This window comes from Corythoichthys intestinalis, chromosome 12, assembly GCF_030265065.1.
Source record: "Corythoichthys intestinalis isolate RoL2023-P3 chromosome 12, ASM3026506v1, whole genome shotgun sequence".
NCBI lineage: Eukaryota > Metazoa > Chordata > Actinopteri > Syngnathiformes > Syngnathidae > Corythoichthys > Corythoichthys intestinalis.
In genome coordinates, this window is record NC_080406.1 from 47,720,685 (window position 1) to 47,740,295 (window position 19,611).

General features: G+C 39.7%; 1 protein-coding gene across 1 annotated transcript in view; it reads left to right on the forward strand.

Annotated features, from left to right (window-relative positions):
• The window catches only part of LOC130926929 (anosmin-1-like), a 171,030-nt gene that overhangs the window by 134,255 nt on the left and 17,164 nt on the right, over positions 1-19,611 (forward strand). Inside the window, exons 8-12 of the mRNA XM_057852260.1 lie at positions 1,060-1,204; positions 4,418-4,570; positions 9,341-9,429; positions 16,216-16,387; positions 16,772-16,992. Of these exons, the coding sequence (XP_057708243.1) occupies positions 1,060-1,204; positions 4,418-4,570; positions 9,341-9,429; positions 16,216-16,387; positions 16,772-16,992 (780 nt within the window). The remainder of the gene's footprint in view (positions 1-1,059; positions 1,205-4,417; positions 4,571-9,340; positions 9,430-16,215; positions 16,388-16,771; positions 16,993-19,611) is intronic.

Consider the following 19,611-nt stretch of genomic DNA (forward strand, 5'->3'; position numbering starts at 1 on the left):
TCAACTTGTCTTTTCTTTGGCTTTTTGCGTAATTTTTGTGATGCCAACCGAGAAGTGGTACCAGTGACAGCATACAAAGTGTGATGATAACCAGAGACATGTAAGTCAATTTACCGCAACATGAGAAGTACAATTAAATAGCAATTACAAAGTACTAGCAGACCTCAGGTTATGACAGAGTGAATTTGCATATTCAGAAATTTGGAAAACAGTGTAGTGTATTATGAACTCATTTACGTAAATGCAGTAATAGGAAATGTTATCATCCCTTTCATTTCATTTTTCATTCGTCCCTCTCATCTAGTGCCATCAAAGCCTTTGCGTTAAATAAGTGCCCTATAAAAAGTTAAAAAACTCACAACTCAGAATCAGTTCAACATCAGACTTGACGTTACATACAGTAGCTTGTCTCTTACTGGAGATGATACCAACTCCTAAAGGGCTTTGGCATCATCTTAGGGAGTTTCAGAAAGAGCACAAAAACCACAAATAGCTGTGGATCGCTTCCATGGGGGGAAAAAAAAATCAAATTCACATTGCGAATCGGGATCTGCGGTTCCTGTCTTCGCACCAATGACAGCGTTGTGATTCCTTTGCATCACTCATCCGTCAGCGCACGAGTTGCATTCCATCAAGGACGCAAGCAGAAAAGGTCGCAGTCTAGACAGCGTGCACACACCTGCAGAGAGTCTTCTCCTGAATTAGTTTTTCAAAATGAAGAGCAGATGCGGCACTGAGAGTCGAGACACCAGACACCTATTGACACATGTACTACTGGTTTCCACTTTGGCACCTAGGGGCTCCAAAAGCACCCTGCTGGCTTGAGAATGTCAAAACACGCACGCGCTCAATAACAAGAGCTCATCAAGAGGCCGGCGGAATGCAAAATGGAAACCCTGGGAGGCCGTGACAACACAGCTCCCTCACTAGGCCCTGAAGGCTATCTCCTCACCGCGAGGAGGCCTTCCTCAGCTTCACATGTGTTCTTCATAAGAAGGGCTTTCCCGCAGGCTTGGGTTTTGGCACAACAGCACTTAAATGCCACCTCTGTCGTCACAGGCTCAGAACTGGGTGGACCTGGAGGCGCTGCAAGGCAACAGCAGCTATACAGTGGAGCTGCAGGCCGTGACGTATTGGGGACAGGTGCGACTGAAGAGTTCCAAGGCCATGTTACAATTCAGCACCACCCAGAATTCAGAAGCAGGTAAACAACACTTGGATAATATTTACTAGTCCGTTCAGCTGTCGGACTTGGATGGCTTTCTGTCAGGTGTCACTGTGATGATTTTGTTTGTCCATGAAAGTGAATCAACAGTTCAACAATGAGAGTCTCATTGTTATAGTGTATATAATGTGTATGTTAACACTGCCATTGACAGCGATAGCTGCCCAATTCATTTTGACTGGGAGAGACTGGATCGAATCAGTGAATGATGACTTAAAACTCTTAGAAAGTTTTAAATTTACTAATCCCAATCAAGTGTTTTGAAAGGGGCATTTAATATTGTCATGAAGGTCTTAAAATTCTTAAATTTGAAATGATGCTCCGTTGCATGAATTTTTTCTGACATTCTCAGTTGCCATTTCCTTTGTGAGGTCATACATGAAATTTGACTCAGAAATGGCATTTAATTCTGTTCTAAAATGTCTTTAAACATTTAACACTTGAGCCTATTTTGTCCAAATTTGCTTGCCTTTGATGTTGCCTTTATATTTCAATGAAAAAAATGTTTTTAATGGCCTGGTTGGGTCCCTTTTTTCAGGACATCATAACCTACAGTACATGTCCAAACTGTTTTTTTTTTTTTTTTCACTGACCACTTATAATCAACATTTTGGACCCAAAGAGAAAAAAAACAAAAAAAAACAAAAAATTTTTTTTTTTCAAAATTTGTAATACTGATGTCCCATTGACAACCAAACACGCTCAACGAAACGTTTTGGAGCTTGTTAGTATTTATTCAACTTGTTAGGATAAACATTCAACAGAGAAAAACGAGACTGAATACACCATCTGACACAAAAAAGGTTTGGACGTTATCTCTGTGAGGTTAGGTATGACACCCATCACCTTATCGAAAGTATATACATACAATCAAGTTTCTCGAACACACACATCTATATGGTGGAAAACACTAACGTGAATTGAAGTTCCAGTCTGAGACCACCAATTTGGCCAAATTTCAAAATTGTCCTATATGCATGTGTGATACATCATTGGAAAGCTAAAAAAAAAAATCTCAATTTTCTGGGGGAAGAACATTTTTGAACAGGAGGGCATTTAAAAAAAAAAAATTAACCCCTAAATCCTAACTCGAGGTGAGAACATGGGAGAGCATAATTAAAGACACCAAAATTTTAACGAGATATTATCGCATACTTACCTTGTTTCGATCCAAAAACTCTGTGTAGCATGTCTCACCGAGTGTCAAGACACAGCTGTAAATGGCCACAGCCGGACTTTTTGGTGATTTTATGGGTGAAACACGGTAATATAACAAGGGTTGCGATGCAGAAATCGCAGACATCAAGGAGTGGTCGTGATTTTCTTTTTCAAATATTTACCCTTTTGAACGTTTTTTTTTTCCTTCAATTTTTCTTTGTTTGGATCGATTATTCATCATCTAAAATATCGGGGAAAATGCGACAGTAACAAAAAAATACAATTAAGCGATAGTTATAAGGTAATCTGTGACCTATTTACAGACACTATTTTTTGTCATTGTGACGTAATTTGTTTAAAAGTTTAAAATATGCAAGTGAATAATTTTATAAAGTGTTTTTTATACTAAATATTAGACATCAATTAATGATTCTAAGCTAAAAATGATTGTGAATAATAAAAATAATTACTTCATTTTCTGGCAAGGTTGAAACAAAAGTGATTGCGAGGTGTCTGTACACGGGGGTCTCCAGGGTAAAACCGACAAATTAAAAATAGTTTGGGGGCTTAATGCAACATGAAACTGCTATGGCAGCATATAAACATATTCTTCTATCAAACACAACAGTTCATGTGGCTTAAATACAGCAGTTTGTTTTAATGAGGGGTGCAAGAGCAGAAACTGCTTTTTCAGCCTTCTCTGTTTTCTGCCATATACAAATCTTAAAGACTGATAGTGAAAAAAACCATCAAAAAAAGACTTTTCAAAAATATTGACAATAAACTAGTTCAGTTAAATAACTACTAATACTATTACTTATAATAATACTCAGTTTCCTCTTGAACAGGACACAGATCTACGTCACACAATATGTCACACAACCCACTCTTCCGCCATTTGCGTTCACTTCTAGCTCACCGACTCATCCGACGAAAACAACGACAAATCTGGCTCACCCTCTTCCTCGAGTTGATGAAATAACACATTAGCTTGCGCTAAATTTAGTTTTCAAAGTCGCTCGCTCAATCCAACTGGCCCGCTACCCCGCCTCCATCTCCTTATGTGTCTCCTCTCTCGGAAATTTATAAAAATGTTAAAATTACATCTGTCCTTCATGACCCTACAATGGCTCCTGGGATATGTAGTTTTTCATGGTGCTTTCGGTTTTGAAAAAGGACAAGAAATGATGGAAATATGGACACAAACACATGGTCCATGCAGTATTTTAATGTTTATATATGAGGGCAATAAAACTATAAACCTCAAATGACATGATCTCCCGTTTTACTTGGTCGAATGATTTCAAGTAAAAACGGGCGTGGACCTCAACTTCCGCACTTTAAAGTTAGACCAACCAGCGGCACATGGGTGACGTAATTACAGCGTGGCGAGACTTCGAAGATGATATGCGTAAACGTGTTACCGCTGACACCATCGGTGTTAAAGGGCTAAAAGTCTTGAATTTCACTCGAAAACCTATAAAAACCCTGTCGCAGGTTTAGGCCTACATTTGCTTGATCACTAAAAAAAATGAAAAAAAAAAAAAAGCAAAGTGTATGAATGAACAAAACAGAGGCGTCATACATCAGGGCTTGGTGATTGCTACTTGAATGGAATGGCATGAAATTTAACATAACTCAAAATTTAGTGCCATAAAACCAAACTGAATTGGCTTAGTATCTAAAGGATAAGCCATGCTCTGTGTGATATCTCCGATCCGTTACTAAAGTCAATTTTCCTTGAGTTTGTTTGCATTCCACTCGCTCTAAGTTCTCCTTATTAACTGTTAGCAGACAGACTAAGCCTCAGTGCTACAAGCATACATTTTTTAAGGTATAAAACTTGGCTGGAATTGGGAATCGAGCTTGTTGGTACCCGTCCAGATCCAGCACATTCATGCATAAAGAACATGTTGTAGCTGCTCGGGTTTGACAAGAAACCTGTTGTCTTTGTGTTGTCACGCTGCGGACACGATGACAGAGTCAATGTTGTGTTTAAACTGCGAAGCAAACATGGCTCGTTTCTCTCCTCAGTCAAATCGGTGCACAAGTCAAAGAAAGCGGAGATACCCCCTGCTGGACCAACCTTGGCCAAGGCAAAGCGACCTTCTGGCCCGCTGGAGGTGGGCACGCCCTTCTACCAAGATGGTCAGCTGCAAGTTCGTATCTACTGGAAGAACCGCGGAGGTATGAACAAAATCTGTAATGATTTATGGCTTTAATAAAATCACATTAGCACCCTGTTAAGGCCACGGATGATGAATGCCATAATAATGTGTTATGCTTGGCTCTACTCGGCCAAACAATGGAAGAATCTCTTCATAGATCTGTTAGCTGATTGTGTGGACGGACTAAATGAATCAATGTGTCTTTGTGTGAGGGCTGAAAGGGGGAAAATGGTGTCAAACCTGCACACAGGCTGGCAGAGCGGAGCCACTGTTTAGTAAAGAACAATAAACACGCCGAGCGGGAGCTGCGCTTTGGGAATTATTGACAGCTGCCTTTAATAGATCCTTACTCGGGAGGTGAAACGGTCCTTGTTGTTTTGTAAGAACTGATGTCACACGGCTCGGGAAGGCACACTCACATTTCCCAAGTCTTCAACTCATACCCGAGTTGAAATATGGAAGCCTTGAAAGCAACGCTCTCAGGGTAACCTGTCAGATCCCATCGGCCGCTCTATGTTCTGTTACTAATCTATGTCAGGGGCCAAGCCAAACTCTACATCCCCGAGTCAAGAATGCAAAGCCTGGCTTGAAGGGGAAAGCCTGGTGAGACACCAACTGCTGAATCAGAAAAGCGAGGCGAGGAGATGGAGTCGGCCCAAAACTGTTCGCAAAGGTTGGCTTGGACCGTTGCGAACTGCGATCAATCACGGTCGGGGAATCACTGTGTTAAAGAACATTGTAAATCCTCTTCCAGGCTCCTCAATTCTGCAGCGTACAGTATGTGCCGCTGCCATTCATTAGACGCGAGGGACGACCTTTGGCTCCGACGAGCCGGGTTCTACTACTGTAAACACAAAGATGGCCCGTGGAGTCAGAGTCTAAGGACATCTGGTTTGTGTGACAGACAAAATGAAAGGACAGGTTAACTGGACCGTGATTAAACCCTCATTCATCGTGATCCAAAGCAGCTCGGGCCTTTGGGTTCTCTCCAGAACGCCGAAGTGTAGTGCTCCGTGTACTTGATCAGATAATATATTGCTGTCTGGCCAAAACAGACAAAAGACTGTAGGATGGCGGCGGCGACAGCAACAGCTCTGGTTGATTGCCTCTGTACATCTATTTTCTACTTTTTACTGCTCAGGGTCATGGGTAAGATGGAGTCTAGCCAGTTGACTTCAGGCCCTGGGTTAGCTGCTAGCCAATCAAAGAGGCCTGAACGATATTGGGAAAAACTATCATTGCTATTTTTGGGGGGTTTGCGATGTATCGTGATACTAAAACTAGAAGAATTTTCACCAGGTAACTTGAATAGCTCTGTCTCGGATAGGCTTAAACGATATTAGAAAAAATGAACATTGCGATATACAGTATATTGCCAAGGCCCCACACTTACTATTTGCATAGGTTGCACTGGTTGCACTTTTTTTGTAAGGTACACCAGCCCAAATTGTAGACACACCCACATTTTTCATAGCATCACCTTTAACGCCATACTTTTATTCACTCTCCTTAACATTCTTACAACTCATACGAGTGAGTCCACTCACGCTCTGATGCTCACGCTAGTGAAAACTGCCTCTCATTTACACCATGAATGAGTTGGCACGACGCACTTAGACTGGGCTGCAAGTTTATCGATGATTGACACATTTGTGCCTTCGATTGTAGAGCTACCGAAGCTTTATCAAGCCAGATCAAAGCTCCAAACCTGTCAATCATCGTTAATTTTAAGTACCAAACGCAAGCTGCACTGGTGACCAAGAAAAACAATTTGTCGCACTGCCTAACAAAAGGGAGGGCTAGAGGCTGTGGCGCTGTACAAGCATGAAGCAGAAAAACTTTTTTTTGATTAACAACCTGATCCTTTTCACCCGATTCCGATCATCTGAAAAATCACGTGATCAGATCGGGGTCATCCTTAATTTATATAATGTCGTTTAATCCAAGCTTGCTGTATATAAAAGGGATCTAGGATTTACACACTTGCTGCTTTTATAAGTAAAACAAAAGTTTACATGTTTAAAAAAACAAAAAAAATAGCACGTCCTGCGATGTGACTACTACGTATGCGCACATTGCGATGGCGATGTTCAAACGATATATTGTGCAGGCCTAATCACAAGCCAAATGACAGGGTACGGATAACCATTCACGATAAACTTAACAGTAAGGAAGACACGATGGGTCTAAAGGTTGTCAGTAGACATGCAGAAACAAAGTCTTTAGGACGACGGAAAACCGGTACCAATGATTCTTATTGAACTCCAAATCATAAACTGTTTAAGTCAAACCTTGGAGACTTTAGGAATAAGACATACCTTAGACTAGTCACGATACTAAATTTTCATCTCGATATCAATACTCAACACAATACTGTCATTTTCAATATAAATAAAAAAAAACAAAATAAAATGTTTTTATTAACTGTTTCAGTGCCATTGACAAAGATAGACGTATATAATCATGTGACATAAAACGCTTTAAATTGTTTTATCATTAGTAGACGTCAGAGATGGATAGTAACGCATTACATGTACTCTGTTACATTTACATGCGTAACTTTTTGAGAAAAATGTACTTCTAAGAGTAGTTTTACCAAGCTATACTTTTACTTTTACTTGAGTAGATTTGTGAAGAAAAAAACGCTACTCTTACCCTGCAACTTTGGGCTACACAAGAGTCGTTAAATTTTCCTCTTCATTCTATGTACAGATTTACTATTTTTTGCCAACGATGCCAAGAGTAGAGACGTGCCTGGTGTAATACCAATAATACTGGGGTAGCTGGACTGATTTAACCAATGAGACGTCGCAACAATAATCATCTGACTCTATTATACCAATCAGATGCAAACTTGCAGTTCTATCTTCACGCCAACCTATTCAATCATGTGGTGTCTAAAGCATTGTAAAAAATGAAGTATTTGATATTGAGAGCTGCCCTCAACATGACTCGAAAGTGGGGATTTTAACCTCTCTCCCAGTTTTCATTTGGCACCGATTGACCACGGAAAAAAGGATATATCATCGTTTTAATTTCAAAATAGTTATTACGAACGAACTCTACACTATTCAAACTAGGAACTATTTTCTCCACCAGAGGGTACTTATGCTCTTTAGATAAATAATGATTCATTTTACGTATTTTTTGGGGTGGGGGGCTTATTGTGATTATGTAATAGGTTATTGTACAGTATCATTATAACAATAGTCCATATAGATAACTTTGTGCTCAGAAAAAAAATACCGTTGTTTAAAAAAAAAAAAAAAAATGTAAGCAGTTAGTCACAATGTTACTCATTACTTGAATATTCTTTTCACCAAATACTTTTTTACTTGTACTTGAGAACATTTTTTGGATGACTACTTTTACTTAAGTTATATTATTTTAAAGTAACGCTACTCTTACTTGAGTAAAATCTTTGGCTATTCTCCCCACCTCTGGTAGACGTCCAATCCCTTTGAGCTAGGAGGATGGCAGGCAGCGAATGAACAATCCTCCCATGCCAAATGGATTGAACTTCTAGTGCCATCAAAGGCAGCCAATAAGTTAAGCATGGTCATCTGAGTGAGCCACGACATTATGACTGGCCACATATCAACTGCTCCTCTGTTCTGTTTTTCATGTCCCGCTTCTTGTCGTACATGCCACCTTCTCTCTTTGCCAGACAAGCACAGCATATCTTTTTTATTTTTCCCCTCCCTTCTACTTCCTGGTACCCTGTAATTCCTCTCTTCTGCTTCCAACGAGCTCTAGGGCTCCGGGTGCCAGCGCTGCGTCTAACTCTTCAAAGGGCCCTTTTTATCTCCCCGCCACAACCTCGGCCCCTGCTGCAGGCGAACGGAGCGCCGCTCAATTATTAATCGGACGCGTTTTTGCACACATTCAAACGGCACGGTCGAATGAATAATGAATTCGGTAACATAAGAGGAGGGCGACGCTGATGATGAGCTCATGAGAGCGCATTTACGAGGGCTAATGTGTCCAATTAAGGCCATTCCGGCTGCACTGAGGATTACTCTCTCATTTTTCAGGCGCTTGAGGTCCAAACAGACATTTTACCGACTTGATAGCAAACAGCTGGAATGCTGTCTTCTGCACGGACTCTGCATCTGTCCACTATTTACACGCTGTTAGCTCTGCTTTAAGTCTCTACCAAGTCCCTGAGGAAGTATCTGGAATGATTTTTAACTGTTAAACGCTTCACTCCGCTCACTAGCTAGCTGCTTACTGCATGTGTTTGCTGCCAAAAGTGTAAAGTGGCCTTTTAGAGAGAAGTCCCAAAATGCAGCTGCAGAAAAAACAAGTGGGGGAACTTCAACCAGCTTGACTGTTTAAAAAACATAAAAAGACTTTTCTCTTTAGATTCATCAGTACTTGCAAAATTTGAGCAACTGGGAAAGTTTTGAGTTCTGTCTAAGGTACTATCTCATGTATTTAATCAAATACTGCCAGGTTAGATAATGATATTACAGACTCCAGGGCGCAGAAGTGTTGAAAAAGTTATAGTTATTGACTAACCACTTAAGTGTTTACTCTATCAAAAATAAAGATGTCGAAAACAACTCTTTCCCACAAACAAATTGCTTGCTTTGTTTTTTTTTCAGCCCTTTGCTTTAAAACGGCAATATTTTTTTCTTTACAGAAGTAGTAAAACCACTCTGGTTTTGATTGCCCGGCTACAACACTGCAAAACACTACAAACAACACTATTATGTGATTTTCGATGTTCTGTTTCAAGGGTTTATTGCAATTGTTTTTGAAACTGTTTCTCTTTTATCTGTTCCAGAGCCGGGAATGAACCGCTACCACGTCCAGTGGATGCCAGAGTATTGCCACCACAATGAGACACGGGGACCAGAAAAATCCTCCACGCAGGTTTGTTTCTAGCCGCTGCTTTTCTACCTTTTTGAATTAGGTTTGCCAATGCAGGTGTGGAAAATGTAGGACTGTCACGATCATTACTGTATTGACTTATCATCTGGCTGTAAAAACTATGGTTTTTATTTTAGTGGCTTTTTGTCTGACACACTGTTTAAAATGGCCAATGATTATGTTTTTCAGGGCCCAATAAATTACATGTCATCAACATTCATTCACACTGCATTGTTGTTCTGTAAGCAAACAAGCTCTTCGCTAGAGTCGCAACTCATGCACAAACACAGAGATGATGAGGAGAATAATGGTGTACCAGACTGCATATTTTGACATTGTCCAAATGACTAAAGGGCCAATATTGCCGATACAGATACGATGCAGATGCTACTTAATATTAGCTCATTGGCTGTCTTTCATGCCAAAACGATATAAAACTTTCTATCGACATTTACCATGTCAATCGCCATTATCGCCATAAATAGACCTGCTCCTGCAATGTATATTCTGGCCAGTAGATGGTGCCCAATTGCTTGCTACATTTTGGGATGCCATATGTCATTGTAGTACAACCACTGGCCTATTGGTGGTACGACTATGACACAGGTATGTCCCTATCTACACTCAATAGCTCATAAATTGCCCCTCCTTGTCAACTGTATCTAAGTAATGCATGTAATACGATTAAAAATAACTAATTTACTTCACACAAAACACAGACAACACGATTCATTCCAATATCAATTATAATTCATGTACTATTAATGACAAACTAACCTAAAATACAGCAGTCATATGCCAGTAAGTCAAAACCACTAGTCACCAGAGGTGGATAGAGTAGCCAAAAACTTTACTCAAGTAAGAGTAGTGTTACTTCTAAATAATACTACTCAAGTAAAAGTGAAAGTAGTAATCCAAAAATATGCTCTAGTACAAGTAAAAAAGTATTTGTTGAGAAGAATACTCAAGTAATGAGTAACATTATGAGTAACTGCTTTCAATGTCTGATTTAAAAAAATAATAAAAGTGGTATATTTTTTTTCTCAGCACAACTGTTATTATTATTAGGTACTATAGCCCAGTGGTCCTGGTATGGGCCTTTTTTTCACAGACTGGCAATGTGGGGCAGAAAATTACAGTAAATATAAAATAACACAACGGGGCTAAAAACCAAAATTAAGTGCAAGGAAGATGTAACTCACCGTATGTTGAATCAACCTTTCTTAACAGCGGCCTCTCCTAAAACTTGATGGCAAATATCCTTGGTCGCAGGCATATTGAGTTTTTCTCCAATCGTGAAGGGTTTCTTGACTTTAGCATTACAGTTCTCCAAGATGTGATGCTCTCACTGCATTCGCTTTTGTTGCCTTGTTTGCTCCTCTTCTGGAGCCGACAACCAAAGCTGTCCAAAGAAGTCGCCGTCCGCAGCACACATCCAACAGCAGCTAAAGTCTCTGTTTACATTGACTGACACTGGGTTGCTATAGATGTGCAAACACCCCACTAATGGCGGCCAACCCACTAGAGGGCAATGTATGCAAACTTATACTCAGATTAGTCAAAAGGCACAGGCCAGATTGCGGTCGTTAACAAATTATTTATTATTTCTCTACGGCCCGGTAGTAAATGCGCCACAGACTTATAAAGGTGCCCGGCCCAATGGTTGGGGATCTCTGCTGAGTTGCTGAGCTTATTACAGGACCGTATTATGCCAAAAAGATGACACAAAAATCATCAAATTAGACCAGAACACTATGACCCATTACCCATGCGTTTGTTGTTGCCACATCTGATTGGTGAAAGTGGTAGCGCTACTGTCGGCATCTCTTACAAAAATAAAGTCGATTTGTTGAATAAAGAGGAAAAATGTAACGACTCTAGTGTAGCCTAAAGTAGTGGAGTAAGAGTAGTGTTTCTTCTTCACCAATGTTGTTTTCGTCAATGATGACTATAACGAAAATATTTCGTCAACAAACATTTTTTCATGATGATGACGAGAACATAACGAGCTAAAAACGTGTTTTGGGGGACTAAAACATAACGAGACCAATGCCAGTTTTCGTCTAACGAGACGACAACGAGACGAAAATTCGCCATAGTTTCCGTCACATGTTCACATGTGTGACATTTTATGTGTAGTTAGCCTGCATTGTAGCAGTGTCTGGTTGTGTTACTCTTGTGACGTGCTGCTGTTCTCTAGTCTCCAGGCTTGCATACAGGGTAAGATTTGTTTTGTTATCTTTTCCAGAGAGAATATGCAATGTTGCTTGAGCCTTATAAAGGTCTGTGCTTAGTGATTATTACATACTAAATGTAACTCGTAGCGCTAGCATAGAATTCACATTCAAGTTAGCATTAAGCTAATGTTAATAGCAAGCGGACAACTTTTTTTTACATATAGTTCATAACGTTCAGGTAGGTATAATTAATTGAAAATAATATACTGTTTTCCTGCCGAATGTGTATTATCGCCAAGTTGGCGTTGTCCTTGTAGACGCTACAATACGTGCTTGTCTGCCAAAGTTCATTCGAAATAGCTGGAAACCTTTATTTTTTAAGTGAATTATTTTAATTTTACAGACGAAACATACAGACGAAAACATTTTTAGTAAACTTCAACTAAAATTGCACAAAATTAGTCTTGAGTTTTTGTCAACAAAAACAAGACGAAGACAAACGCATTTTGAGATGACTACAATATGACTAAGACTAATAAGTATTATCGTCCAAAAGACTCAGACTAAAACGGAAATTAAAAGTGCTGCTAAAAACAACACTGTTCTTCACAAATCTACTTGCCGTAATTTCCCGAATATAACGCACACTTTTTTCCCCCAAAATCAACTTGTAAAATCATGGTGCGCATTATACACGGGTACAAGGATGGAGACAGAAATGCATATATATTATTTATATCTAAAGACCGATTTTTTTTTTATTGACACGGCCATGTTGTGTTGAAGAAAACGTATGCGGCGATCCGTTGCCGACCATTACGGTACATGACGTCACCATTTAGTTTCGGTAATACTTCACTCTAATTGGTCGAATGATTTCGTCTGTGTTAAATTCTGCTTTTTTCACTCTTCATAAAGCACAGAATTTAGTTTCTTGAACTCATTTGAGTCAACGTTTATTGCAACTCGGACCATAACAAACGTAACGCAACACAGACTTCCTGTGTCCGTCAACTATATCTGTCCCTCGTAAAACTCAAACCAAAATAACAATATTTCCTCTTGTTACCGTGTAGCGATGCGCTCGTTCCGATTTCCGACCTCAGTCCTCACTTTTATTTTACCGTATCAATCCATGGAAGAAACATATATTCATCATGATAAAACGAGCAAGTTATACAGCAGCATTTAAATGAAAAGTCACATCTGTTTTGTTTTCTCCTGGATTCTGGTAAGTTGAAGAAGTTGCCAGATCATATTATTACCGTGCATATTGTCAGTTTACGGTAATGTTTTGAACTACCAATGTGCTATGCTTGTGCTGTGTTTCACCAGTCAGTAAAATGACATTTCTGTATCTGTACACATGCGCTGTTTTCTTGTATTCTTTTATTTGTTGGTGCTAAAATCAGGGTGCGCGTTATACACGGGTACAATAATTTTCCCTAGATTTTACAAGTAAATTTGGGGTGCGCGTTATACACGGGTGCGCCTTATATTCAGGAAATTACGGCAAGTAAAAGTAAAAAGTACTGTGTGGTAAAACTACTCTAAGAAGTATTTTTTTCTCAAAAAGTTACCCAAGTCAATTTAAAGGAGTACATGTAATTATTACTCCCCACCTCTGCTAGTCACAAGTATTAATACATAATTCGACAGCTTTTTAATTATGCAAAAATATGTATGCTACTGTGCTGCTCCTGTTTACACTGGATAGTTTTAGGTTACAGCACTACCTGATACATTTACCATTTGTGGCAGGTCAGTTTAATGTTAATAAAAAAAAAAATAAAGTGATTGCGGGGGGCTGTGGCCTATCGATATCAAAATTGCCCTTATCGTTATAGACGTTTTCCATGTCGCACAGCACGAGCAGCCAATGAGTTAATTTAATGCAGGCAACATTAGCTTTACTCCACTGCTTGTCATCTCTAATCATTTTCCTTATTTAATGGTCCTAATGTACCATATTTAGAACACATTTAATGGGCTATGCGAGTTATGCTGGCCTGACGAATATCCAAATTGTACCTCTTGGGAGCCAAAAATTGCATTTGTATCAATCCAGCCATACTTAGAATTCCCCCAAAATTTGATTTGTGGGTCAGTTTTAGCAGACATGCAGTGTTTTGCCAAAGAGCTTTTTAGTTCATTTTTGGGTCTCGGAAAGGGATCAAGGTTCTAATTTTGGTCTGTAGTTAAAAAAGTTTGGCTTGTGCAAAGAGAGCGCCTCATCAGCAGCTCTGTGCTATTCAAAGCACGTGCACCCTCTTTTTGTTTAACACTTTACCCCGACAAATCCTCCGCTCGGTGAACCGAAGCCCAGTGGCACTCGGCAAATCAATGGCCGTTGTTGTGAGCGCTGATTCAGTATTGTGGTCGGGCCAGTGGGGTGATGGCCAATAAAAGGCATTTATAAAGCAAATGTTCCCGGAATGGAGGATAGCAGTGACTGAGCTTCCACACCGGGTGAAGGGGCACGGGGGGCTGTTTGGGCTCAGCCTGATACAGGATGGCAGAGACCTGGCCAATCAACACATTCTTTGGGGAGCCCAACTGCGGTTGCTAGGAAATATACATCCTGCTTCTATAGATGGTCGGGACGGATTCCAGGCTTGTGCTTTCATGTGAACGCAGCGCCTCATTCACTTTTAATCAAAGCTGTTTGCTATCAGAGAGAATGTACATGCCGGCTCTCCAGGGAATGCCTGTTAATATCCAAACTCCACTATTTCCAATGAGAAATTGAAATTCACATGTCAGCAAGATTTTCTTGAAAAGAGATGAAAAATGCTTTTCTTTTGGGCGGTGGATGTTTAAATGATTTCATCCACTTACTGTACAGTACTTGGATCTTAAACACCCTACTAGAGGTTTTCCAGTAAAAAGCATTGGATTAAATAACAGCTGTACTGGATAACATTTGTCCATGTTTATCTATACTTTACACTTTGCCGGGCATACTACTTGTGCTGGGTTGTTGGGCCAACGTTTGATAAATCAGTGCTTCCCTATGATTTTTTTTTTTAAATTTCTGCTGGATGGGTTTATCGAGCAGCAGCGTTGCTCAGTTTTGTGTAACGTGAGCGCAATAAAACCGGATGGCGGATAAAACATACGTTCCTTAGTGATGCAGCTTGAATGTAGTAAAACGACACCATAAAGGGGTTAATGCAAAATTGCGTTTCCATCACTGTGTACAGTATTGTGGCAAACGACGTGGAGAAGAATGAGAGAGACAGTTTTTATCTTTCACAATTGCTGCTCTTGTGCCCCATACACAGAACGACCCCAGGTGACAGCACATTTATTGAACAGAAAACACCAGAACATTAACAACAGCAACCACTGCTACCCATGAACCATTGCGGGTGTAACACATACTTAATAACAGTCGCAAGAGTATGACTATCCCGCCAAAATGAATCCCTTCATTTTTTTTTTTTTTTTTTAAATCCAGCATCTTGTTGTGGAGTATTCAAAGCCACAACGTATCATCAAACCGTAAAGTTTGAAAGCAAACTGAGTCATTTCAATCTCGCAAAGCTGTCGCCTCCACAATTAGATTGCATTTTCTATGCTAATTTTTTGGAGTTTTGAATTAATTTTCTACACTAAATGGAGGCAGACAGAGATCAAACCCATGTAAGAACATTCCCAGACACATAAAGTACAGTGTAAAATTTCATTAAATCTGCCAAGCCGTTTCGGTGTCCATGGGGAAAGAACACACACACAGACAAAGTTCCATTTTTACATGGGTATAGAGATCGATATAAATTCAAATAAACATATTTCTTACCATAATGCTTCACACACATCAATTCAAAAAAGCTCCTGTCATATGTGCAACATGGGTATATTACAATGTATTTCTAATATGACCAGTACAAGTACACAAAAGCGGACTAATTTTGTCTTAAATTAGTAAGAAGTTCCAATGGTTTTGACCACGCTGATACTTAAGGAGGAAGATAGTTGAGGGAAATCAAATTTCATTCCGTCAGAATTGATGTGAAAAGCCAAGAGTCAGCTCCTAACCTTTATCTTTTACTCAAAAACTGTCCTGATCTTAGTCTTGTTTACATTTACATTTAACAATATACACAAAGCCTTGGATAAATACATACAGTAAGTATATAAAAAAAAAAATATTCATTGAAAAACATACTAAATATAGAACATTCAATTAAAAATGCAGCTTAAAATGAGAAAATCTTAAAAATAAAATAACATTCTGATTTTGGTAGATTTTAACTGCATTTAAGTGTTAAAATTTCAAATGAACTGACAGTAAATTGATTGAAAACATGTCCCGGTCAATTTATTTTTGTTGTGGCTCAAGTTTAGGATGATAACATTGACACTAGAGATCAAACAAACCTCAAGAATTGACACCTTGACAGTAAAGTACATGTTATTTTGTGTGGAACACAAGTTTGGCCACTGAATTATCATAGCAAAGTGAATAAAAGCAAGGTTCTCATGTTCACTGAGCCCGTGCGGGAATTCGATCCGCCTTGGCGCCGTGCTTTTAATTATCTCGGAGGCGCGGTGGGACGCGACCCCCGGTGTCATGTCAAAGTCATCAATGCTGTGTTTCTTGGCTCAGGAGAACTACATCAACCTCCCGGGCCTGTTGTTCTCCTGCAAGTACAAAGTCACGGTTCACATGCTCAAATCCAAGAGACGCTCCAAAGAGGAGAGCACCACCTTCCTCACGCCGTCATGCGCCACCATCCGGAGCAAGACCCACAAACACATACCCTGCCCGGGGGAGCCAGGCGAGTATTTAGACATTTTTCAAAACCATCTAATTACTCTCCATATTGCAAACACTGTAAGGGTATTTCATTATAATGATGTAAATTCCATAAACTATCAAAACTACATTTCAACATTTCGGGATTCTTGCCACCCAAAAAATCTGATTGGGCCAACAAAAAGTCTGGCACAAGTGCACTACCTCCTGCAAGGCCATGTGTACAGTCTTCTAGCTATGATTGATGGAAGTTTTGCAAAGTGTCGTCACGGATACGCGTGAAAAAGCAACGTCCTTGGCACTGAGCGATCCTCCCATGCTTTATAGATAACATATAGGAGTATCAATTCTGAATGTATACTTGGCTAGAAACTAAAGAAGTGTTTTTTTTTTTCTTTCCTAACAGCTGCAGCACTTCCTAAAGTTTTGGCCAAGCCCGAAAACCTGACAGCTACGTTTTCCATCATCGGAGGAAATATCACCGGCAGCTTCCTGTGGCGCGTGTCTCGAGTGGCGGCCCACCAACGCATTACCGGCTTTCAAGTCACCTGGGCTGAAATCACCACCGAGAGTCGACAGAACAGCCTGCCTAACAGCATCATTTCCCAGTCCCAAATTCTGCCTCCAGTAAGAAAAAAATGTCACTTACTGAGCTGAGATGTGGTTACCAGGGAAACACCGGCAAGCTGTTATCTGTTATTTTTCTCATGTTATTGTTGGTGCTTCTATTGCAACGCTTATTAGGCTGTATTGGCTGAGCGAAAATTGTGTTGGTTCGTTCCACTAAAGTGGATCTACATGACCTCTGCGTTGTAATTTACATACGTTGCTAATTAGTACCAAAAAAAAAGTTCTACTCACGGTTTCCAGTCATTTTTTAGTAATTAGCGTTTTCGTGTCGGTCTTTTTTTTCCCCGGGCGCAGTGATATTGATACGGCGGAGTCGTTTCGTCAGTGTGTGAAGCCATTTTAGGTCACGTGCACCAATAGAAGACGAGAACTGTTGCTATGGGCTTCGAAAACAAACAACATGGCGGCGACCATGTCAAGCTACGACACGAGCGAAGATGAACAAAAGATAAGAAAACCGCATTCGAAATTTAGTCGAAAGGCATCGAAACGATGCTATATGCATCTCTCAACTGTCCAAGGGCGAAAAAGGGCAGGAATTTGGAAAAAACGTGCAGAGCCTGCGTGGTTGCGTCGGACAATGGCTTTCTCCCCAGGCTCCGTCGAAGGATCTTGCTGAAAATGCGTCGACTGGGATTTTTAACGACATTCACTACAGGTAAGCCATACGCACGCCTTTACTACAAGGTTAATTGTTATTAACTTATGCTCACAAAATTCTTATTTAAACTAGAGTTGTAAGGATACCATTTTTTCGCCAGATATCAATACCACTTTGTTATAAAATGTATATACAGTGTATAGAAAGTGAATCCAGTAGAACTTTTTATTGCATACCTGTTATGGGTGACAATGGTTAAATAAACCTTTTGGCTCAAGAACATCAAGCTGTAGTCAATAAAAGCCCTGATACTGACGTGGCAGTGATTGCTGTAAGTCTGCAGATAGATTTACAGTGTAAATTGCATTTTTTCACAGGAGGAGGCAACAGAACGAGGACTGACGTCTCTGCAGCTCCTGGCACTAGGGTGTGTTCAGCACTCATTGGCATCCATACATTTATAGGTTGTGACTCTGCTTGTGCCTTTCATGGCAAAGGCAAAAAACTTTTTTTTTTTTTTTTGCACGTCATAAAAAAAGAATACCTGACTGTGTTTGCAAAGCTGGGCAGCAGTTTTAAACTTGACCTACAAACATTTAACACGTTGTGTAAATACGTGTGCCACCTGTTTGGCCAGTCACATGCCAAAAATGATGCCAAATGCAGATCTTTCTGTATGGCCTCGTCAGTCTTGCCAGAACATTCTATTCCCCCCCAAAACTGATGCTCTGTACCAACATTGCAGGACAGCAAACTATCAAGCAGCAATTATGAAACGTTGTCTGACAGGTAAAATGTGTGCCCCTTCTCCTATTGGGAATGGGTGGGACATTGAGGATGGGCAGTTGGCAGTGACGTGGCTGACTAAAAATCCTGCCCCTGATACTGTTTTGCAAGTAGTCAACTGTAGTTGAAAGGCAACCAATTGAGACACGGGAAGATGTTCCTGTATGTCTGCAAAACTTTCTTGTACTGATTTATATCGGTGCCAAGCATGCGAGAATGTTTCCAAAGAAACAGAAGACACTTGGATGGGATGATGACTTTGATGAAAGCGATTTTGAGGAGTAATGTTGTCATGTACAGTTTTACTATTTTTTATTTCTATATATATATTTTTTTAAATTCGTTTTTCAATATTTGAATGTGTAATAATATGTATTTTTTATAGTATGAGACACTTCCATGTTTAAATAAATGTTGTGTACCAACAGTACCATGCTTGAATGATTCCAACCTTTTGTGTATATACAGTGTGATTAAAAAAGGGTGTGCCAAAATCATAATGCAATCTCAAAAACGAAAAACATTTTTAAAAAACTCTACCTTGGACAGATGTAGGAGGTAACTAAGTTCAGTTTCATGTTTTCATAGTATTCAAATATGGCCATCACCAGCAGCATGGACAACATCAAGTTGACATGAGAATTCCTCCCTCCCGCGTTGATTGCGTCTGTTATTCGATCTTTCATGTCATCAATATTTGCTGGAAGTGGTGGAACATACACTTAGTGTATAACATACGTTATGTGCCATAAAGATGGATAATGAACTTTGTCTTTAACATACCAACACGTCCAGCAAGTATTGATGATGTGAAATATCGAACAAAAGTTGCAATCAAGACAATAACTGCGACATGCACACGTTTGAGAGGAATTTTCATCGTGGCTTGATTTTGTCCGTGCTGCTGGGTGTGCTCACATTTGAGCACTTGTGAAACATGAAATAAAACTGGAAGTTATCTTCAACACGTGTCCATCACTTCTTTTGTGATGTCTTTCATTTTTTAAGTATCACCTTATGTTTTTGGCACATTATTTTTTTATCACCCTGTAATTTTTTGTCTTATTCCATTTTTGCCATGATTCATATTTAGGAGGGTGTGGTAGCAATTCGGTTGATTTTCAGCCATTTATGATCATGGTGTTCATTTTTTATTTTATATATTTCATTACATAGTAGGTTGTGATATTTGTAATATATGACACATAAGCCTTTAGCTTAATTCAATA